General features: G+C 42.1%; 1 protein-coding gene and 1 long non-coding RNA gene across 7 annotated transcripts in view; one reads left to right on the top strand and one right to left on the bottom strand.

Moving 5' to 3' along the window:
* MID1 (midline 1) overlaps positions 1-24380 on the bottom strand; it is a 325882-nt gene that overhangs the window by 103444 nt on the left and 198058 nt on the right. For 5 of the 6 annotated variants that reach the window (XM_053308270.1, XM_053308271.1, XM_053308273.1 and 2 more), the window contains exon 2: positions 2321-3036. In XM_053308270.1, the coding sequence (XP_053164245.1) occupies positions 2321-2980 (660 nt within the window). In that variant the 5' untranslated portion in view covers positions 2981-3036. Of the gene's footprint in view, positions 1-2320; positions 3037-12685; positions 12845-24380 lie in introns of those variants that run through there. The other variant, XM_053308272.1, reaches the window with a different exon arrangement.
* Positions 10435-13395, top strand: LOC128350264 (uncharacterized). The gene is made up of 2 exons (XR_008319218.1): positions 10435-11108; positions 13001-13395. It is a non-coding gene; the product is annotated as an uncharacterized LOC128350264 (long non-coding RNA).

The following is a 24380-nucleotide window of genomic DNA, read 5'->3' as shown; positions in this document are numbered from 1 at the left end:
TTTTCTACATTGATTGGCAGCAGATTTCTAGGGTTTCAGACAGCAACCTTTCCAGCAGTACCTGGAGACTGAACATGGAATCTTTTGCCTACAAAGCAGGTGCTCTCCAGCCACTCCCCAATTAACGGTAGTTGCACAGCAACAAAGTTTTCTGGGTGCCATAAGAAGATATTAAAGATGCTATTCTGGCACAGCGGGGAAGTAACTTGCCTAGGGAGCAAGAGGATGCCGGTTCAAATCTCCAGTTCTAATAACATATATCGGGAAGCAGCAATATAGGAAGATGCTGAAAGGCATCAGCTCATACTGCACAGGAGATGGCAATGGTAAACCCCTCCTGTATTCTACCAAAGAAAACCGCAGGGCTCTGTGGGCACCAGGAGTTGACACCGATGGCACAACTCTTCAATAAATATCTAGTTACTTGTTTAAAACAAAACAATTTAAGGCATGTGATAGTATAGCTAATATTTAAATCACACTAAGCAATATAGCCTTAATTCAGCATGTCCAAAGTGCACATGAGGGTTGTAGAATGTACAAAGAGGTCCATGTGAAGCCAGGAACAGAGGAGTGTTGCGTTCAATGAGATTTAAAGGATTATAACTGGGGTAGGCTCTATAGCTTTAAACTGGATCGCAAAATTACAATCCTACTCTAGTTATGGCCTCTGTTTATTAATTAAAATCCTTTATCCTATATTTCCATCCATACCAGAATACTTAATATGGCTAACTAATAGTAAATGTAGATAGAAATTTAAACACACACTCCAATAAAAAAGAGCAATCAAGTAGTTTCATAAAATCAATATGGAACATGAAGCAATAGTAAAACCTCTATTTTCATCCACTGAAAAAGCAGTGTCTTCAGTTACCCATAGGAGGATAGTAACTTAAAAACTGTAACAAACTATATTATCAATCTTTTCTATTAATAGTATGGAAAATATCTAATACACAGAAAATATTTATAATACTTTGAAATTCAGAAAAAACAGCAGTTAAGCATATACATATATTCTGAGAAACAAATTAAAGCACAGCTTTCCCCCACTATGAAAGTTTTAACATCACGTTATTATGTGCTATGATAATTTGTACAATTCTATAGATTTGTACAATACTTCCGCTACCCTATATGGCAAGATATACTCATTTCCACCATTACACAAATATTCTTGCCAATGTGTAAATGCAATATTAGCAAGGGGGGAAATACTTTCCTTAAAGTATTCCTTAAATACTTTCCCATAAGTATCCTTAAACACAAAAACACCATGGCATGTAAACATACTGGTCAGTCTACAGGGTTTCTGGCCTTCAGCTCATGTTGGTCGATGGACTTTTCTATAAACAATCAATGAAGCATTTCCCTAAAGGAATGAAGAGAGGGGTTCTGAAGAGTTTCTTCTATCGTCTTTCCCATGTTTGCTGACTCTATATCCAATGTGGCAGCTAGAAGAAACATGAAACTGCTCTCTTCATAGCTGTTCCGGACTAGATTCCTTAAACCAATTCCATACTGTAACAGGATAACTAGAATGTTATGGCCTTTTTTCAATAGTATCCAAAAGGCTGCTTTGCTGCAATGTCAGTAGGGCTGTAAATATTCCCATGTGAATATTATCAGGGCCAAAATATTTAAAGTATATATTGTTTATGTTCTACATAGGTGTACATCCATTTCCTCGACTGAACAAAAACATATATTCAAGATTGTACATATAAAATGCTATCCTTGTATGGGATAGATGTAAATAAGAAAAACAAGTGAATTAAACATAATCATCACCATCCTCAATTTAAATGTCTATGGAGTATCCAAAAAATCTTGTGCCCAAGGCTACAACCCAGAAGCTTTGAAATGTGCACAAATTTCCTCAAAACATATTCTGTCTTATGAGCAGAGGATCGCTTCATACATGTATTGATCATGACCATGCCAGTGAGAATGTATGCCCTACATCACCACACACCTGTACACCATCACACCTGTAGGGACAGCATATGCTCTTCATGCTGGAAAATCGTCACTGGAAAAGTTGAATACTATAATATAAAAGGATTGTTCTGCACATATATAGCTCCTTACTGCACCACAGAGAAGTTTGGATAATAAAGATAAATATCTTTCCACTGCAAAAACAAGGCTTTACACTGCAAACAGTGTATGCAGAAGGGCACATGAAAATTTGATGCAAAAAATGGACTTTTAACACTTGCATATTTCTGTCACACAATAAATGCAGTGAGAACACATCATGTAATGACACCATAATTGTTAGTGCAAGCAAGCAAAACATCAAGATAGCACTAACCTTTAATTTGTCATAGCGTTCACTTAAAGCTGCCACCTGGTGATCACGATGCCTCCCAACCAGTTTGCACAAGGCACAGATTAACTGGTCATCCGTCACACAATACATGTTCACTTTCTCATCCTCGTGCTCCAGACACATTAATCCTCTGATATGCGAGTCTGGAATAGGCTCGATTAAACGATGGCCAGTAAATGGCTTCTTGTTTGGATGAGTTGCTTTTAAGCACTCCTCGCAGTAGGATACTTCGCAAGTTACACAGGTCTTCACTGCTTCCTGAGCAGGGTCCTGGTCACAGAACTGACAAAGAACTTTTTCACTAGAGGACATACTGTTAGTATCAAAAGCCCGCTCTCGGCGAGTTTCACTAGGAGAATTGGGCCCGCTCACTGAAGCTTTCTGAAACCTGTCGATAATATTCTGCAGCGTGACGTTGCGTTTGAGTCCGTCTAGACCACGTTGATTGAGAGTGATGACATAACGACAAGTAGGGCACTGGAAGGCGGTGATAGATTCCACTGATTCGTTGGTGGCACAGTGGGAGACCAAGATGCGATGCGCACAGTTGAAACAGAGACTGTGAGCACAAGGCAGCAGCAGCGGATCTTCAAACAGCTCCAGACAGATAGGGCAGGTCAGTTCCGACTCCAGTGTTTCCATCTTCAGGCAAAGCTTTCCTGTGTCGTCAGCGAAATCCAGGAAAGCTGATCAGCTATCTGGAAGCACAACACAAAATTCGATTAGGCAAGAGAGAGCAGAGGGGTCAGCCATGGGGGTTTGTCAACTTTCACCACTTTCCAGCCAGCTATCCAGATTGGAAGGCTACATAAAGTTTGGAATCTGCCTGTGCACCAGTAATCAAGGTATTTAAAACTCCATTTTCTGTTTGTTTCAAAAACCCTCTCCCCCCACCCCTCTGAAGTGGAAGAGCAGATGTTTGGAATGCTTTTACATGATTCAAAACCGATATTACAGTTTTAAAATCAGCATTGCATACATCAAGATGAAATACATTGATGCTGTATCAGCTTCTCTTAGCTACTCTATGGAATCAGCTACCCAAAGATGTCTGAATGCTTGTTTGCTTTTTAAAAGCAGCATTGGAAACAAGAAGTAACAGGCATAACCTCAAGCCTCCTCGTTATTTCTCTGCATTAATGTCATAACTTTTAGTTCTGGTTTGAGGCGAATGGGGTTCTCAGACACTCACAGTATGTGCATATGTTTGACTGTATTCATATTAATATATGACTAAACAAAAATTAAATGTAGAAAATACACAGTATGTAATGAGGTGCAAATAGGTACATGTCTGTTTATGGCCATAGCAATCAGTATGCTCAAAAGGACAAAAGAGAAAGAAAACATATTTAGAAGAGGATATAGCAATTCAGCACTACACGTCAAAAATTTCATGGACGAGACATGGTATTTGCTGAATAACTGAACTCAATTGAACTAACATACCTTGCCTTAAAAAAAACACCAAAAAACAGTATTGTGAACATGCCAAAAAATTGTGTTGTTTTAAGCCAGGAAGGTCAAAGGCTATTTTGTTATGCAAATATTCATTTTAATAGCTTGTAGGTTAGCTGAGATGCAACAAGACTTGACAATGACTTTCCTCAGCATGAGATTCAAGAACATGCAGCAGTACATCCCCTGGAAGAGATCAACCCTAAAAATGACCCAAACTTCATTGTGTTTCCTCTTTCACTAATCATGTTGCATGGAATGATCTTGAAAGATTCGCCCTATGTGGCTCTCTTTGCCTAAGCTCTCGTCAAGGCCCTATCACTGTTATAAGCAGACAGGTCGGTGAAGCAGAAGCAAAAGCTATGCTTCACACTCACAGAGCTGTACCTCTTCACAGTATAATCTATTTAAGCTTTGTTGCTCATAACTGAGGACAGCTTCAGATAGCCCAGCTGCATAGTCTTTACACTGTAAAGTCGTTGTTCCATTGTGTGCCTCCTTCCTCCCTCTCCCCTTAAAATTCACATAGAAATCTTGGTTCATTAAGGGTGAAGGGAGCCTTATGCTCATTAGCAAGCTTGGGAACCAAATCTCTTTGAACCTTCTGCATTTCCCCACAATTAAACCAAGGGCTGCAGTTACAGTGACAGGAACGTTATGTATAACCTCGATCCAAACCATAACACAGAAAGAGTTCAACAAATGGAGACAAAGTTCAAGTCAACCTCTAACACTTATTCATACTTGCTTTGTGGTGAGGGCAGAAACATTTTTGTCCCACAGAGACTAGAACAATATACACCATTTGCTTTCACATTTATTGGCCAAAAGCATGGAGAATTATTCAATGTGCCAACTCAAACACAAATCTGGTTTGTGTTTTTTCTAGCATCTACTAGGGATTACATTGGTTCAACATAACTTCACTTTGACAAATCACAACTGCTCTCTGTGCCCAATAAAAAATAAAACTTGTTGTTCTGACATAAGCATGGCAAAATCACTATTTTCACATCAATTCCTGCTGAAAGAGCATACAAAAGATGAGAGCAAGGGCAGAACAGTGTTGTCTTTTCATTTATCACGTCTCACAAAGAAACTGGATGTTGAGAGCCTAAACCAAATTATTTAGCTCTTACAGATTTTGCCAAATCAAAAACTGAAATGTGTTTTTATTTGAAGTTATTGTTCTTGAACTAAATAATTTTACTATTCTCAAAATGATTTTCTTGAATAAAAAAACTACTTTTTCACAAAGGGATATCGGAACACTTCACATGAGAAATGAACCAGTTTTACACATGAACTAAGGATGCTTTCCCTGCACATAAGCACATGACAGAGCTTGCATATAATTATGACATGTATCTCAGCATGTAAGAGCTGCACCTATTGTATTTATCATATTTATATACAGCCTGATATATGCATCTTTAGGCAGTGTATAAAGTTAAAAACACAGCAAATGTGAAATATAAAAGTAGTTAAAAGCCACAAAACATAAAACAATCTCAGAAGAAAAACACATTAAATAGTTTTACAGTTTCAGTTAAAAGCCTGAGAAAACAGGTACATCGTGAGGGTCTTCCTAAAAGCAAACAGAGAAGGAGATGCTCTTATTTCAACCGGTAGCATATTCCAGAGCCCTGGGGCAGCCGCAGAGAAGGCCTACAAAGGAGCCAACAAATGAGCCATCGGCAACCATAACCGGACCTCTCCAGATGACCTTAATAGGCGACAGGGTTCATGACAAAGAAGGTGATCTCTTAAGTACCCTGGACCCAAGTCGTTAAGGGGTTTATAAGTGATAACCAGCACTTTGTATTTCATTCAGAAACAATAGGCAGATAATGCAATTCTTTCAAAACTGGTGTTATATAGTCCTTTGGGGTTGCCCCAGAGGTCAGTCTGGCTGCTGCATTCTGTAAGTTGTAGCTTCCAGACTATGTACAAAGGCAGGCCCACGTAGAGTGCATTACAGAGATCAAGCCTCACGGTTACCAGCGTATGCACCACTGTCTTAAGGTCATTTACCTTGAGAAATGGACATAGCTGATGTATCAGCCAAAGCTGATAAAGTGCTCCTGGCCACTGCCTCTACCTGAGAAACCAGAGAGAGTTTGGAATTCAGGAGCACTCCCAGGCTATGTACCTGATATCTTTATTGAGCAGGGGGAGAGCAACTGGCTCTATCATCCCCAGCACAGCATCCCTTCAGTGGCTGTTGCTGGTGTCTATCTTATATTTCTTTTTAAGATTGTGAGCCCTTTTTATTTGTATCTATGTAAACTGCTTTGGGAACTTTGTTGTAAAGCGGTGTATAAGTAGTTGACATGTTCATATTTCAGGGGCAGTATAATCCCATTCAAAAAAGGCAGATCTGAACCATCTCTTAGGTCCCGATCCCTCCAGTACCTCTGTCGTATTTGGATTCAATTTCAGTTGGTTATCCCTCATCCACCCCATTATTGCCTCCAGGCAGGCAATTAGGGAAGTTATGCTATTTCCTGATGAAGTTGGTATGGAGAAACAGATTTGGGAGTCATCAGCATATTGATAACACTCTGCACCAAACCACCTAATGATCTCTCCCAGCGATTTCATGTAGATGTTAAAGCACTGGAGACAGTATGGAGACAGCAATGGAACTCCTGATGATCTCTTTACCCTTCACTTTGCCGAGCAACAGTCTCCAAGTATCACTGTCTGGAATCTGCCAGAGAGGTAGGAAAAAAACTACTGTAAAACCACCTAATCCTACCTCCCTCAAGCAACCCAGGAGGATACCATGGTCAATGGTATCGAAAGCCACCAAAAGATCCAAAAGGATCAGCAGAGTCACACTCTCTCGGTCAACAGCCAATTGGAAATCATCCAAAAGGCCGACCAAGGCAGTCTTAACCCTTGGTATTACTGTGTAATACCCAACTATTAAAGGTATACAAAGGCAGTCACTGTCTCTGTCTTTATTTCTATTAAAAACACCATAAACAATGAAAGAAATTGGTGGTCATGTCACCGCTTTTAACCAGCTTAGGTCAGGGTGCAACCTTGTCTATGCCTGGGTTTGATGGAAAGTGGGGGCCTGTGTAGACTGAAAGAACAAATTAGGATTAAGATTGGAGCTCAGGCCAAGGCGCAAGGAAGAAAAACAGGGTGCAAGCTGGGGCAAATTTGCCTGGAGCAAGTTATAAAAAGAAGTTCTGTATGGACCTGTTGTATCAGCGAAAGGTCAGGCTCTAAATGGAGCCAGGAGTTTCAAGGGAGCCAGAATCACATCCCACCCCTACCTTCCCGAAGCTCAAACTGGTCCTGATCTGAGGCAGGCCTCAAAGCTGGCCTCCCCCCTCCTCCTGCATAAGCCCTTTGACAGGGAGACCTCAAAACAGGTGAGCAATTTGCCTGCAATGCTGGAGCTTGAGCTTTGTTCAGCATCACCTGCTATTGGATGATAGAAGGGGTCCCAGAGTTGAGACAGTAGTCCCACTTGGGGGCCTTGGTGTCATTTCTAGGTTCCTCTGAAGAAGGACCAACTATAGGAGGAGCAGGTTCTGGCTCAGGATCCATTGCATGTGGAGGGAGGAGCTTTTCTCCGGGTATCCGTTGAAGCTTGTTCCACCTTCTGCTCTGAGAGGGCCTCCTCAGTCCAGATCTGGGAAATCTCTTGTCAAACCTACTTCTGGGTAATCTACTAATGTATCATGATTACTCAATCAATCTCTTGCCAGCAGTCCTGTGTAGTGGGGCAAACAACCTGACATGCTTGGGGCAAGGTATTTATTTATTATTTTATTTATTGGTTTGATTTCTATACCGCCATTCAAAATTGGCTTAGAGCAGTTTACACAGAGAAATAATAAATAAGATGGATCCCTGTTCCCAAAGGGCTCATAATCTAAAAAGAAACATAAGATAGACACCAGCAACAGTCACTGGAGATACTGTGTTGGTAATGGATAGGGCCAGTTACTCTCCCCCTGCTAAATAAAGAGAATCGCCACGTTAAAAGGTGCCTCTTTGCCAAGTTAGCAGGGGTATTGGAGCCAAGAACAGTGCAGGAACAGTGCAGTGAGCAGGATTGGTTTATTCCCACTGAATGAAACGTACTTTCAGAAATATAGAGCTTTGGAAGATGTAGGACTGAAACTTGAATTCTAAATGGGTGCATATTTCATAAGCCCGGCAAGCCTTTGGTTCAGACTGGAGGTAAAGTAACATTTAAGTCTTCATCCATTTCAATGCCAACTTCTTAAAAAAACAAACCAAACCAACCCCGCCCCCCCCTGCTTCTTGCTCTATTTCGAAGCTTACTCTTTCTGCATATTTTCAGTGTTACCCAATATATGCCAAGCATATCTGCCACTTAACCTGTATTTAATATATAACAAGTATGAATTCATATTAGCTATGGTTGTATAGAGTATACCATGAATGTTCTGAACTTCTATGCAAAACTTTACTTCCTGTGGATGCAAAGCACACCCAGCACTGCATAGGTTAAGTATTTCCAGTATCTAAATTCAAATTCATTTCACAAAGTATTATTTGACAACCCTGTTAGTTTGTTATTAAAGTTATTTATTTATTTATTACATTTCTATTCTGCCTTTCAGCTCAGAGGAATGTGAGTTATATACATGAAACAATACAACAAATACAACCGTAAGACAACAAAATAACCTTCATCCCCACTATCAATATCAGCAAAAGTGTGTCAGAGATTCAAATCACTGGAAAAGATTAAAAGGTTCTTTAGTGTAAAAGGCAACAGTACTTCCTCATTTAGATCAGTAAGACAGATCATCCTGGAGAGAATCTATCTATAAGGTCACTAACAGTTGACACTGACTTGACAGCACTTAAGCAAGCAAGCAATTCACATGACATGCTAGATAAAGAAAGTCATTTCAACCACTAAAAGAGATCAACAGAGTAAATAGCTGCAAACAATTGGAGAAAACAAGACTACTCTTATGTAGTAGGGAAGACCAAAAATCAGCAAAGGTTGCTAAACATTTTAATAGATAATACAGAAGTATCCCCCTTAAGTCTCAATTTGAAACCCAATTCTTGTATCAGAAAAGAACATTAGGGAACTGGCCTTTTTTGCACACTTATGGAAACACTAGTGACTGTTAAGCCCGTTACATTAATGGGCGCTAGAAGAGTTGTGAACAGGGGAGCCGGCTGCGCGCCTGCGACGGCTCAGTCCTCTCCCTGACTCGCTGGAGAGAGGATGTCTGTAGCAGCTCCTAGGCCAGTCAGGAGCACGTGGCCAGGTCTAATAGGAGTGGCTGCGCCGGGGGCTGTAGCGGAGGCAGAGGGCTCTTAAGCCCGCCCCCGCCAAGAATCAAGGGCGGCCCCCTGCTTAGAGGCCGTGGGTGCGACCTCCCTCAGCGGCACCGCGGACGCGGCATAATCGAGCGGCTGCTCCTGGGGGCTGTAGTGGCGGCGGAGGACTCTTAAGCCCTGCCGCCAGGGATCCAGGGCGGCGAGCGGCCTCCCCACCACCGGAGTGGCTGCTCTGGGCGGCGCCACAGATGCGTCCCAATCCGAGCGGCTGCTCTTGGGGCTGTAGCGGCGGCGGAGGGCTCTTAAGCCCTGCTGCCGGGGATCCGAGCGGCCTCCTCACCAGCGGAGCGGCGCGCGCGCCACGCATGCACAGAACACCTGCAAGAGACACGGACGCAGGTACCTTAGTGTTTTATTATATAGGATTTAAGAACTTCTAGATTAGTGTTAACTATTGACTATGTTGATGCTTAGGCCAAACTATGCATTCCATCCAGACACATCCAATGGTAACTGTCTTCAGGCATACAAAATCTGGGTCCACTGTAGAGGGTGAATGGAAGCCCACCAGCTAGCCACATACCCAACACCACGACAGTCCATAAGACCATCCCTGCCATTCAAACCAACTCACAACAGCTTTTAGCACCATGCAGCAAGGAAAGCCATTTTAGAGGTGAGAAAAGGGAGGCAGTAAAAGGCAATGGCGGCCAGTGTTATTGGGGCTGGTTGGTGGAGGAAGGAAATAGGGCAGTGCATATGGGCGCAAACCAGGCTGCACATGTGTCTCTCTTGCACGGCAACTTAGCAAGTGACCAGCCCATGCAACTCAATTTAAAGCTAGCATGGGACAAGAAGAAAGAAGCCCCTGGGTAGGAGGACATCGAGAGAGAGAGAGAATGTCTGCAACCCATTCTGCATCTGCTTGCCCCACCTTCCCAGCCCAGCTTGAAGCAGCTGCAAATGGTAAAAGGGTAAAATAATAAATAATTTGATGATTATTAAAATCAATCAATACTTTTAAAAGAAAGCATGTTGAAATAATTCCAGAGCACTTCTTAAAAAAAAAAATTCAAACCACCGTAAAATAGAAAAAGGAGGTTAATAATACTTACAGCAATAGCAATAGCACTTACATTTATATACCACTCTATAGCTGGAAGCTCTCTAAGCTGTTTACAATGATTTAGCATATTGCCCCCAACATTCTGGGTACTCATTTTACTGACCTCGGAAGGATGGAAGGCTGAGTCAACCTTGAGCCCCTGGTCAGGATCGAACTTGTAACCTTCTGGTTACAGGGCGGCAGTTTTACCACTGCGCCACCAGGGGTGCTATGTTGAATGTAGCTCCAATCCAACTGAATAGGTCATGTATGGGAGTTTTTCCTCAGAGAAACATGCTCTTTATCCTTAAAAGTTCAGCTCCATAGTCAAAGAATTCGAGTCAGTGACACTATCCTATATAATAAAAGGCTAAGTGAGTGGCCATGGCCTTGGAACGTTGGGGATCTGCGTCCCTGCCTCCCTGGGCTGTTCTGGGCCTGCGCGAAGCGCAGGCCCAGAACAACCCAAGGGAGACAGGACCACCGACACCAGGCGGCCATGCTGGCCAGTTCTATTGCTGCCGCGTCTGTCTGCCCGGAGGAAAGGACACCGGGAAGGGAAAGACGGCGGGGGCGGGCAGCAATCGGGACGGCATTCTGGGCGGCACTCTGGGAGGCAGGGCCAAGGGGAAGACGGCGGTTGCGGGCGGCACTGATGGCGGCGGAGCCAGCACTCACCATCCGACCAGAAGCACAGAGGCAGCGACGGCACACCCTACCCGGCCGCAGGGAGGCAATTCAGCAGGGAGGAAGGCGTGGGAGGCGGTCCTCTTGCCGCCGCCTCCTCATCCCGTCCGGCGCCGGCGGCCGCAGCGGCGCCTCTGCCCAGCTTCTTCCTATGCCTCCTTTTCCGGGTGGGGGGTTCCTCTAAAAAGGCTTTTCTGCTCCCAGCCTCCTCAATTTGTTTGCCAGCAGGTGAGAGAACAAGGAGGTAACTGAAGGAGGTAACTCTTTCCTCTTTGCACTTCTCTCACTCCAGCAAGGGCGAAGCTCAGTCAGGCTCTCTGCGCTGTTTCCCCCACTGGAGAGAAACACCAGCACTTTTTCTCCTCGCGAACCCAAGCCTCTCTCTACTACACTACAGCAAGCATATACCAGGCAAGGCTGGCTTGCTTAGTGTGTGTCTGTGTCACGTCGCCGCCCGCACCGCAGCTTGCAAAGGAGATGGGTTGTGGTGTGTGTAGAATACTTCCAGCCTGAGTCTGCAGTGTGCACATTTATCAACAAGGCTTACTCCATAGTAAGTTACTGCATGCAGAAGACCCCAGGTTCAAGCCCTGGCAGCATCTCCAGGGAGGGCTGGGAAAGACTCCTGCCTGGAACTTTGGGGAGATGCTGCCAGTCAGTGTAGTAGGCAATAGTGAGGTTGATGGACGGATCAAGGGTCTCTGACTTGATATACAACTTCCTACACAGCCAATGTAAAGTAGACCATAGTTTCAAAGAGGTAACTGCAGAGGAAAGGAAAGAAAGGAAGAGAGAAATAAATAAAAAAGAAACAAAAAAAAGGGCAAGAGAAAAGGAAGAAGAAATAAAGGGGGGGGGGAACCTAGCACCCGTTATTATAACGGGCTTAAAAATACTAGTGTCAGAATAAATACTTTGAGATATTTAAATATCTCTTCTTGATACACAGATATTTTAATACTGGGGGGGGGGAGATTAAACACACACACACACGTGGTTCAGAACTGGGCACATTACACAGAGTATGTATTGCAATGGTTTGCCTCTGTCTAAATAGAGATAAAAAATCCTCCCTCACATGATCAGGTTTCTGTATATGCCTTTGAACATATGCCACATCTTTAAATATAGTACAGATACATTATAAAACATTAGAGTAGGCCTGCAAAGCAGTCAAGGCACTGGGATTATGTGATCCAATGATTAAGCAAAAAAGCACCTTTTAAGGTTGCGATTTTCTTATATTTAGTAGGGGAGAACAACTGGCCTTGTTGACTCTCAGCAGAGCATTCCTCCAGTGGTTGTTGCTGGTTTCTACTTTAAGTTTTTGTTTTTTAGATTGTGACCCTTTTGGGACAGGGAACCATCTTTATCTGTCTGTCTCATGATAGATAGCTACCTACATAAACCACTTTGAGCGCTTTCATTAATAAGTGGTATGTAAATATTCACAGTAGTAATAGTAGTCAAAACACACTCCATATCAATAGTTCATTCCAGACTCTTAATACAAGCGCCCTTGATGCCTATGAAGAACTATATGCTTAAAATAACAGGCTACAAATGATGAAATGTTAGCTTGTTCTCTCATTTATATGATACTTCTAACACTAGATCTGTGCTTAACAAACTAGAGATGCCTAAAAAGACTATCAGTGGCCCAGCAATATTGCAAAACGTTTTCAACTAGATACTTTCTGTAAAGCAAAAACATATTCATGAAGAAATCAAGTTTTACAATCATAAAGTTGTTAAATATAAGGACATAAGACTACATTTCAAAGTATATCAAGCAGCATACCCACCGATGGACTTCGGCCTAAGAGTTTTTGCTGAAACATTGCTATTAATATTCACGCCAATCCACTTCAGAAGACAGTGACGAGCCAAAGAGGCCAGGATAGCCTCTACCAGTTTCAGTAATCCTGGACCTTTAGTGCTGTGATTGCGTTTGTAACTATGAGACAGCTGAAGCACAACAGGAAAATCTACCCTACAATTCCAGGAAAGCCAGCTCCACCTAATCACCTCCGTCAGAGTTTAAGGACAAAAAATTGCTTCAGCGAACCAGCTGCCTTTTGTCACTAACACTAAAGCAAACTATCTCCTTTCTCTTTCAGCATTCAATGTCGATTGAGTGAGAAAGCAACAAGGATCAGATTCTCTCATGGTGCATCAATATAAACCACCTGACAATGATGGCTTGTAACAAGGGCACTGGGTTTTGCAGCCACATTATTTGAACAAGTGGCAGCTCAGAGCGCTGTGTAATTAATCCAGGGCTGAATAATGAATTGCAGTTCCCGTGCCTGTAAGGGGAGACTGACCCAGACCAGCAGAACCTGTCACACTACCAACAGTTCAAAACTTTTACTACTTTCTCACAGAAGACCGAGGTCTACTGAACAAATGTCACATGGACTAGCATTTCAATGTTTTATTTGTATGGCTGTGTATTTAATCACTTCCATGCAGAAGTTTAACTAATAGTTGTAATAAACACAAATTGAAAGTACTTCTCTCAGTGGTGTCATTTTTGGAGAATGGTAGGGCAGTTTCAACCACATGTGATTAGTCTGTAAAAGCACTATATTTCTGGTTATTACAAAGAAAACTAGGATAAATATTCTTTAAAAATTGCTCCCACCCGCCCAATTTAATCTTGATTTTTTCTGAGAGCAGGCCTTTGAATCTTGCTGTGAATTGTGCCCCCTCCACTGAACCCTGAAATGGTAGCCTTACTTTATCTTCATCTATAACTTAGCACTGACGGTCTCTTGATTTACAATGAATTGCTATAATTATGTTAAGAACTGGTGCTGAATAGCAAACACTGCTACATTATCAATATGAAAATCCATCAATAAATTTCATGAAAAAGCCCCGAGTCCCTATAAATCTTCCTGAGTATTTTGAAGACATTTGGCTTCCAATGAAGGTGTTAAAAAATTCATGTTGAAGTGGAAGCAGCAGGAATGAATTGCTTCCTTGTGTTCCACTTTTCATGTTGCAGTGTCTCCTTTTATGTTGTTGTGAAATAAAAAATGCATTAAATGCTTTGAAGAATGGATTCAAATCAGCTTTCCACTTGCTCTTCATCCCAAGCAAGTTTGCATTTCATTTGCGTAACAGCCATTTGATTTCCTTTATTATTTCCTTTCTTAAAAGAATGACCATAATAGTATGACATAAAGGCTTCTGGTGTTTCTACAAATAAGATCTCAACACATATGTGCCATAAAAAATGACACATTTTGTTAAATGTAGGACTGTGTATTACATTGGTCTGATAAACGGGCCCACGGCAAGAATGTATTCCCTACAAGGATATTTTTCATTGGATGGGAAGTATTTGAGGGACTAGGCCTCACTTATGGCAACTGCTGGGGGGTGGGCCTTTCCTAATATGGGAAAAATCCCAGGAAAGTCAAATCAGAAGGACCAATCTAGAGGTAAAGGTAAAATATTCTGAGTCAGTGTTGACTCCTGGCGACCACAGAGCCTTGTGGCTGTCTTTGGTAGAATACAGAAGGGGTTTACCATTGCTTCCTCCCACGCAGTATGAGATGACGCCTTTCAGCATCTTCCTACAGGTCAAGAATCCTTTATCCGGACTGCTTGGGAACAGAGGTGTTCTGGATTCTTCTGGATTTTGGACTATGTTCATAAATGAGATATCTTGGGCAAGAAAGGTTACTGTTTTTCCCCCTCAGCAACCCCTGAAGTTCCGTCCTGCCTTCCAGGCAAGCTCCTTCCCCTCTTGCAGACCAGCTTGATAAGCACGTGAGTGGTAGTGCAATCCCATTCACAAAACCGGCTTGGTTCCGCCCTGAAGGAGGGCTCTTCCCTCGTTTGGAGCACCATTGCAGATGGAGCCCTGGGTGCTGCTTTGCCTCCCTGGCCCCTGCCCTGCCTGCAAGTGCCCTTAAATGCCGCCAGCAAAGTGCCCATCCATGTGGGAAGGGAAGAGGAGCCAAGGCTGAGAAGGGGTCGGGCAACCGCCATTGCAAATGGAGCCGCGGGTGCTGCTTTGCCACTCTGTGAGTTGCGGGTGCTGCTTAGTTTGGGGGCTTTTTGCTGCTTTGCCACTGTTAGCTGCTGAGTTGGGGCTGGGATTGGTTTGGGGGCTTTGTGAGTGGTTGAAGCTACAGGTCGAGAATCCAAGCGGAAGATACAAGCAGGGTTTGGTTTTTTTCCTCGGTGTGGTGTCTGGATTTCGGAGCTTTCTGGATTTCAGGAGTCCAGATAAAGGATTCTTGACCTGTATATTGCTGCTGAGGAGTGGGTGGGAACTACACTCATCATCAGAAGAAGAGGGGAAAGATTTGTTTTGTTTGTTCTGCCCTCAGAGTGCCCTGAGGAAGTAGTTGGCGGAGAAACTGCTAGGGAAATGAGAGTCCAGCCAGGAGGCTGAAGACAGCAGGAAGATCCCTGCCTGTGAGTAATAAGATAGGGACAAGTTCAGTTAGATGCATGAGGGAAGTTATTTTCCTTTATTATACTGCTTGAATCTGAGTTGCCTGGTTAATGAAAACATCTCTCTCTTACTATCTGCTTTATGAAGACACAATTGTCCTTACTATGTACTCTTATTTTTTTCTTTTAATCTGATAATAAACCCTTGTTGGTGAAGTGCACTACTTTTCATTTGGGGTCTGCCTTAGTCACACGCCTCTGGAGAACTAGGAATGCTCAGCCCCTTCTAGGGAGGGTTTGATCCCCAGGAATCATATATGGAGAGAATGGTTTGTTGCATATTAAAATAAAGTGGATTGTGGCAGCCTACTGTGAATTCCTTTCAGTCTTGTGGTAGCGAGCATTAATTGTCCCCTTTGCTAAGCATGGTCTGCCCTGGTTGCACATGAATGGGAGACTACATGTGCAAGCACTGTAAGATAAGTTCTTTCTTGTAGGCCTGCTTTGGTTCATTGGTATTGAATAGTTTTTCATTATTGACCATTTGAAGTGGAACTTCTTTATTGTCCTTTATATATTCTGCAAGGCCTCTCTTCTCCTCCTCTACTGTTTGATGGACTTGCAGCATTCCTCTTCCACCTGAGCTGCGAGGGAGGTATAGCCTATCTACATCACTGTGGGGGTGCAGAGCATGATTGATGGTCATTATTTTCCTGGTCTTACGATCTAGCGTCTCTAGCTCTGCCTGGGTCCAGTCTATTATTCCTGCAGTGTATCTGATAATAGGTATAGCCCAGGTGTTTATGGTGTGTATGGTGTTCCTGCCATTGAGTTTGGACTTTAGGATTTTTCTAACTCTCCTGATGTATTCACTTCCAATTCTTCTTTTGACTTCAGTGTGTGCGATATTATCCACCTGGAGAATGCCCAAGTATTTGTAATATTCTTTCTCTTCCAGGTCCTTGATGTTGCTTCCATTGGGCAGTTCTATTCTTTCTGTTTTTCTTATTTTCCCTCTGTTCATTATTAATGCAGCACACTTGTCTAGTCCAAACTCCACTGCTATATCACTACTGAATATACAGACAGTGCTTAGCAGTGATTCAATTTCTGACTGGGACTTTCCATACAACTTCAGATGGTCCATGTACAGCAGATGGTTGATTTTACTTGATGTTTTAGATGTTTGGTATCTGTTTTGTTTAGTATTTGTGAAAGTGGAGTCATGGCAATTACAAACAACAGAGGGGATAGTGAGTCCCCTTGGAAAATACCTCTTCTAATGCTAACCTGTCCAAGTGTCTCACCATTGATTGTTAACCGTGTACTCCACATGCTCATTGCTTTTTAAATAAATATCTGAATGTTTTTGCTGACACCAGTTGTTTCTAAACATTTTAGTATCCATGTGTGAGGCAATGAGTCGAAGGCTTTCTTGTAGTCAATCCATGCAACACTTAGATTTGTTTTTCTTCTCTTGCAATTTTCTAAAATCATTTTGTCAATCAGCAGTTGGTCTTTTGTGCCTTTCCTTTCTGTTCAACTGGAAGCTGTTTGTTAGTTAATAAGTGTTTCATCACTTCATCTGCTATTATTCTAGTTAATAATTTGAACATGGTTGGCAGGCAGGTTATCGGTCTATAATTACTTGGAACTGCACCTTTTGCTGGGTCTTTCATGATGAGATGAGTTTTCCCAGTTGTTAGCCATTGTTCAATATTACCTCCTTGCAAAATGTGATTGAACTGTTTTGATAGTTGTTTATGAAGGCTTGTTAGGTAAACACCTAACAAGCCTTCATAAACAACTATGCCAAAAACAAGCCAAAAGCCATGCAGTTCATCGTTGCCTGGAGCAGCCCAATTTTTAATTTTCTTTGCTATTTCACTTATTAATTCTGGTGTTATTATTAGATCTTGCATTTGTTGGTTACATTTTTCGACCTCTTTCACCCAGCCTGCTTTTTTATTATAGTCTATTGGATTGTCCCATAATTTCCCCCAGAATTGCACTGTTTCTTCTTTGTTTGGTCTTTCCATGTTTCTTGCAGTTACTCCTATGCTTTGGTAGAAACATCTCTGATTCGACTGGAATTGGAGATTCTGCCTGTGTTGTGCAATTCTGGCTTCGTATCTGCTAATCTTTTGACACTGCTGTTATTTGCTGCTATATTATTTCCAGGACTTCTCTAATTTTCCTTGAATCTAGGTGGTATTTTTGGATCAGATACTGTTTGGTGTTTTCATTCGTCAGCTTCTTGTCTTTCATATCTTTCAATTTACTAGCATCTGGTCTAAGCCTGGAGATTTTATTTTCTAATCTAATCTTCCATTTAGGTGATGTACTACTTTCTTTTTTTACAGGTCCACTGATCTTATATCTCAGCTCTTGTGTTGTTATTGTTGCTGCACTGTACATTAGTTGGTTTGTTTCTTGCAAATTATTGGTTGTTATTTCTGCAAGTGCAGCATTGACATCTCTTAATACCTGAGCAAGTTGGTTTTTGGCAAATGTTTTTAGAGCTGGAAGTCAAACCCTGGTGGTTGTTTGGTTCATGTGCTCAGTTATTTTTTGCTTTAGTTCTTGTTGCTTTTCTGTTAAACGACATTCAGGTTTTTGAAGCGAAGGCAAATGGGAGGTTGCCTGGTTTTGGTTTTTAAGCAGTTCAGCAATAGTGGCATTCTCTATTTCCAACACCTCCTCCTCCACCTGCACCTAAGCAACTTATTCAGTTGGTGGTAATTCTTCTTCCATATCTTGAGCCTGTGTTGCTCTTTGCAGTTCTTCCTGCTCAAATCCTGTGAATACTTTATTTCTTATTATGAATCTTCTCTGGTCTGCTAGCCTTTGTTCTGTTATTTCTGTATCTGGATTCTTCTCTTTCCAAATTTGGTATAGTCTTTTTAAATAACCTCTTCTAGCTTGACTAGACTTTTAATAGCAGATCATTATTTCCTTGTTGGCATTTTTCATTTTTTTTTTTTTTTTGTTAAGCAACGTTTCTTCCAGTAACCTTGCAGTCTCCAGCCCTGGTTACTCAACTGAAGATCCTGAGTCCTGTTGCCCACTTGCCACCAGATGTCCAGGGACTCCAGCACCTCGTGCGATCCTTGTTGACCTGGGCGACGACCGATCCGGTATAGATTTATTAAAGTTATGTCTCATCATACCGTTGATGGGAGAGGCACTCTTCGTCTGGCTCCTCTGGTGAGATCTGTCCAGTATGGTTGGACCTCTGGCATAGCTCTCACCTTCCTCAGAGCACGCAAGCCCCACAACCATGCCAAGGTACTGCCTCACTGGGGGTTGTTGTTGTTGTCATACATTTATATCCCGCTCTTTCTCCAAGGAGCCCAAAGAGGTGTACTACATACTTAAACTTCTCCTCACAACAACCCTGTGAAGCAGGTCAGACTGAGAGAAAAGTGACTGGCTCAGAGTCATCCAGCAAGTATCATGGCTGAATGAGGATTTGAACTCTGGTGTCCCCGGTCCTAGTCCAGCACTCTAACCACTACCACGCTGTAAATATGTATTTATTTACATCTATGTAAACCGCTTTAAGGACTTTGGTTGAAGAGCGGTATATAAATATTTATAGTAGTCATAGTATTAATAAAGCAACTTACTTTGATTATCAAAATACAAAGTGAAAGCAAAGATTCTTTCACAGGTATAAGCTATGACAGAAACTATTCTATGTTGGTAGAAAATTCAATATTGAATTGTAACAGTATTTTCTCCAATAGAATCTGGGGAAGGGGTCTTACCTTTTAATGAAAATTAAGACTTCTCTGAAGAAATCTGGGCAGTCACTGTGGTGGTATTTCAAATTGTTGCCTTCCCTTCCCTGGGCTCATCCAAAATGCACCAGAGAAGGAAGCAATGTCTTGACACTACTGTAATAGCCTCTCCTGAATGTCAAAAGGCACTCCCTACTCCTCATCTGTACCAGAGCCCTCACACAACTGTTACTAGCCAGGAACTAACAAAGAGAAAAAGGAATCCCTTCATAATCACAAATAGGACCTCCCACAAAAACTTTCCCCCCAAAAAACTGGTTATGAATGTCTCTGAATCCACTCAAAGGCTGCAAGAAATACAAGGAAAAAACCCTCCATCCCACACCAAAAACCACCACCAATGACCTTTGGCATATTACTGGGAAGAGTTGACTTAAAAAACCCTGCTGGTCACTGAATTCTTCAAACAATCCCATATTGTACATGTACATTTGAAGAGGGTGACAATAAGAGTCAGTTGTCATGACTGGTACTAGTCTAATTCAGGACAGCTGGTTATATTACAAGACACATATTAGCAACTTAAGCAGCAGTCCTGTATTCTCATTTTCTAGGTGCTAGTAGGGTTATGGTCTCCTTATGTTCTTTCCCTATCTAGCTTGTATGGAACAAGCTGGTAGGTGTCAGATCCAGAACACTGGGCCAGATCCCAGACAACAAAATACAAACATAGTTAAGGGTAGATTTGAATGGAACACCACAATTTGCTTTTTGCCTATGAGTTTTACTCATATTCTTACTGCATCCACCCCACCCCTTATATCCACCCCATACTTCCATATCCTCCTCACCCCCAAGAAGAGATACATGGGTTCCAGATGACTGGGCAGAGGTACAAGTTCCCTTTTCCGATGTGACATCATAGAAAGCAAATACATATGCACACTTGTGCATCCACTGTTCACCATATGCTGAATTGTGTGAAGCCAGGTTTCAAATCACAGGTTGATTCCCAAGACAGATACTCTTCAGAATCAAGATTGTGACTCCAAAGAGTCAGTCAAAGGCTTAGGCTTATCACAAGAAGAACTAATAAGGTGCACATGACCAAGATACTGAATATACTCCGGCAAGAGAATTCAGAGCCAGATTTTGGCAGGGGTGGGGGAGAATAGAGGGCCTGAAAACAACAAGGCCAACACTAACTTCAGAAGACATTTTCTACTGTCATTCCTTCATATATCAAGGAATGACAGTAGAAAATGTCCTCTGAATTCACCTTTCTAATAGAGTGGCATGGACAATGACCAAACCTGCAAAGTAAACAAGATGCAGGCAAAAGAAGCAGAACAGTTCAGCAGACCAGTAGCAGTAGGATGGATGAATAACCATAAGTAAGGGAGCCATTCCCAAAGCCTCAGAAGGATCATTAGTGAAAATGTCGAATCAAGATCTGACAGCTGCTAAAATAGAAATAGCCACATCTCAAAAATGCTAAGATATACCAATTTAAGAGTGATATGTAACATCACATGTAAGGTCATGGTAAATTAATTACTTAAAGTGGCTAATTTTGTCAGAAACAAAGAAAGTAACCAATTTAAGAAACCATAATCTTAATCAGAATGGGAAACAGGAAAAACATTAGTTACAGGAAAATGAATTTCAGTGGTATGATTTTGGAAAGGACAAAGTTGAGGTTTTGCTTTCAGTGTGAGGTGTGTTACTTTGCTGTGTGTGTGTGTGTGTGTTGTATAGAAACTTAAAAAAAAAAATTCTGGGTCTGCATAACAGTGTCACAACAAATGGGATCCAGGCAAACAAGCCTTGATCTAAACAAGGGCATTTTTCCAGATCAGTGTTCTGACAGTGATATCGAGTGTAGGCTTCATGAAGCCGATGTTATAATAGTTGCTATTATAAACGGACATTATTTTGAAGCAAGTCTTCCCAAAGAAACCCTGCTGGAAAAAAGTGAATTACATGATGGTTTGAGATTTAACAAAGGAATATCACTTTAAATTCTGCTTTACAGTTACAGTGCCAGCTGAAAAAGAGGGGAGCAAAAAGTGAGGGGGCTCCATAAAAGGGCTAGGGCAAAGCTTATTAAACAGCTGTCTGGGAAGGAAACTCACTTCTGGGTCTACAATCCAAGAGGCAGACAGTTGTCCATGCAGCTGGCTTGCTCATTCCTTGTAGTGCATAAGTGCCAGTGAGTTGACATGCTGATGTAAACAACCTTTACACTTCAAAAACCTTCTAACTACAACGTCTTGTGGTAATATGAAGTTCACAACTCCCATCTATAATCCCAACTGCAGATCTTGTAACTCTAGTCTTTTATACTGCCTTACTGCATTGTTAAAACCCCCCGAAGAATAAGGGTCCACTCAGCTTACTCTCCCCCCTGAAAACTTTCCTATCAGAATAAGAGCTTTAAGTGCCTCACTTTGCAGATGCATAAAGGGATCAATATGTGTTTCATTAATTCAGGAGGTGGGAGAAAAGAAAAACTAGGCTACAAAGTATGATCCTTACCTACATGTTACAGAAAGCAGCAACAAAAAGCACTCAATGTGCTGTGTGAAAAATTACAAGTTGAGGGCACAACCATGCCCTCCAACATGTAGCATATCCTACTTCTTAGTAGTTCAGCATCTTTAAGTACATGCTCAGGAGAAGCAGCCGTGACAGGGTGCCCGAGGCAATGCTTTACACATCATTTGCCCTAAAGTAGCCTTCTGGAAGCCCCATCATAGCTTACTGAACTATTCCAGTGCCATACAAATAGATCATTTGTAGATTGCAGACTAAGAAGAATCCATACTAGACTTCTCTCTTCACAACACCAGTGGCTGTCTCTGCTTAAAATATAATGCTTTAAAAATGAAATGAAGGATAAAGGGATATTTATTTGAAAGACTGCATGTCAAAATATTGTTCTGTGAAAATAATGCATGTATAATGACTTTATTGTGTACAACGGGGCAAAATATTTTAAGGAGCAATGGGAGGCAGTTCTTACTTAATGATAATGGGTCTTAGAATACTACAACAACAAATATTTATATACCGCTTTTCAACAAAAGGTTCCAAAGCGGTTTACATAGAGAAACAACAATACAGTCATTCCTCTCCAACCACGAGGGTTCCATTCCAGCAAAACCCTGCAGCTGGCAGATTTGTGATTGGTGAAACATCTATGGGAAATGAGGGGGGGGGTATGGAAAACTACAACTGAAAAAACACCAAAAAATAAAGAAAAAATCCAGTTAAAATGGCCAAAACCCACGTAATATCATCAAGTCACCAGACTGAACCTCTGGAAATTTTTTGAACCTCCCCAGATCACTCAAATGCACTTTAAGTTGGCAAGAGTAAGCAAGGGTCATCAAGAGGAATGAGCAAATTGTAACTCTGGACCCCCACCCCCTAGATCACTTTAAAAAACCCCAACACACTAAAATATTCGCGGATGGCAAGACTGGTCACAATATTTCAGTCACACATACTTAAAACTGTGATTGGTAAAACTAAAGTTGGCAAGGGATGACTGTAAATGCTCTCCTGAAGAAACCTGAACATTAAGACAGGTAGACAATAGTTTTGAGGAGGATCCACACAAACTAACTTTTTAAGAAAAAGGAAAGCTGACATTTTACTCACTGTGCTGAACATATTCCCATACATGACCAGATAAAATTTGCATTTAATAAAATGCTAATACTGTCACGACCCCTGCCTTGAATAGTGACTCTGACCCTGAGGAGACAAAACCAGCATGGACCCAGACCCTAGATACCAGACTGGAGCCTGAGAAAACTCCAGAGTTGAAACTGCTCAAAACATCTCTTCAGAGTCTGAGCCCTTCCCAGAGTAGCACCTTTGAACCTGAGCCTTTGAAGGAGCTGGGTGCTCCCATGCCATTGAAGTTCCTGATATTGGCTTGCCAGCACTGGTGTCAGGCTAGGCAGGATCAGATAGAGAGGGAAAGGAGAACCAAAAGGCTCCCCAGCTTCTGGGAGTTGGGGCAGGAAGTGGAAGCTGGAGTTCAGATTTAAGCACTTAAGAGTCTACCTCTAATTATTGTTGGAGCAACCTATCTACAGAGCTGTCTGTCATACTGCAAGCCAACTTGCCTTGTTGGCCTCAGGGGCTCTTGGAAGAAGACAGAACAAATACGAAGTTCATGAATGGATGAAATTACACAATTTTTTGTTTATGTTCTGCCATGGCTGCTCGCATCTGTCCATCATCCTGAACAATGTCTCTTTAATATCGAGTTTGTTTATTTATTTGATTTGATTTGTATACCACCCTTCCAAAATGGCACAGGGCGGTTTACAATTAAAACACACCACTAAAACAGTAAAGAGCTAAAACAAATTAAAACACAATTAACCATTTAAAAACAATTAAAAACAATTAAACAATTACAGTGAATAAAACCCCCAAAATCGGGTTTTGAATTTAAAAATAAACCAGAAATTAAAAACCCCACAATTTAGGAAGCTGAGAAAGCTTGGGTGAAAAGAAGAGTTTTCAGGTGTTTTTTAAAAATTGCCAGAGATGGGGAGGATCGCATCCCAGCAGGGAGCGCATTCCATAATCTCGGGGCAGCGACTGAGAAGGCCCATCTCTGTGTAGCCACCAAACAAGTTGGTGGTAGCTGGAGACGGACCTTCTCAGATGACCTCTATGGGCGGTGGGGCTCATAACGAAGAAGACGCTCTCTTAGGTATCCAGGCCCTAAGCCATTTAGGGCTTTGTAAGTTATAAATAGGACTTTGTATTTTGTCCGGAAACCTATTGGCAGCCAGTGTAACTCCATCAGTAAAGGAGTATCATGGTCTCTCCGAGATGATGTGGGGCTGCCGCGTTCTGAACCAACTGAAGTTTCCGTACTACGTACAAAGGCAGCCCCACATAGAGCACATTCAAGTCTGGAGGTCACCAACAGATGTACCACAGTTTTGAGGTCATTGATCTAAAGAAACGGGCACAGCTGGCATATCAGCCGGAGCTGATAGAAAGCATACCTGGCCACTGCCTGAACCTGAGAAAGCAGGGAGAGGTGTGAATCCAGAAGTACTCCCAGACTGCGAACCTGTTCCTTTTGGCGAAGTGTGACCCCATCTAGAACAGGCAGATCAAAATTGTCTCTAGAGTTCTGACCCCACACAATAAGTACCTCCGACTTCTCTGGATTCACCTTCAGTTTATTCTCCCTCATCCAGCCCATTACTGCTTCCAGACAGGCATTTAGGGAGGATATGCCAGCTCCTGAAGAAGTTAACATGGAGAAGTAGATCTGAGTGTCATCAGCATACTGGTAACACCC

Source organism: Hemicordylus capensis, chromosome 3 (assembly GCF_027244095.1).
Source record: "Hemicordylus capensis ecotype Gifberg chromosome 3, rHemCap1.1.pri, whole genome shotgun sequence".
NCBI classification, from domain to species: Eukaryota; Metazoa; Chordata; class Lepidosauria; order Squamata; family Cordylidae; genus Hemicordylus; species Hemicordylus capensis.
Note: the sequence above shows the minus strand (reverse complement) of the source record. Positions and strands in the feature narration are given on the sequence as shown.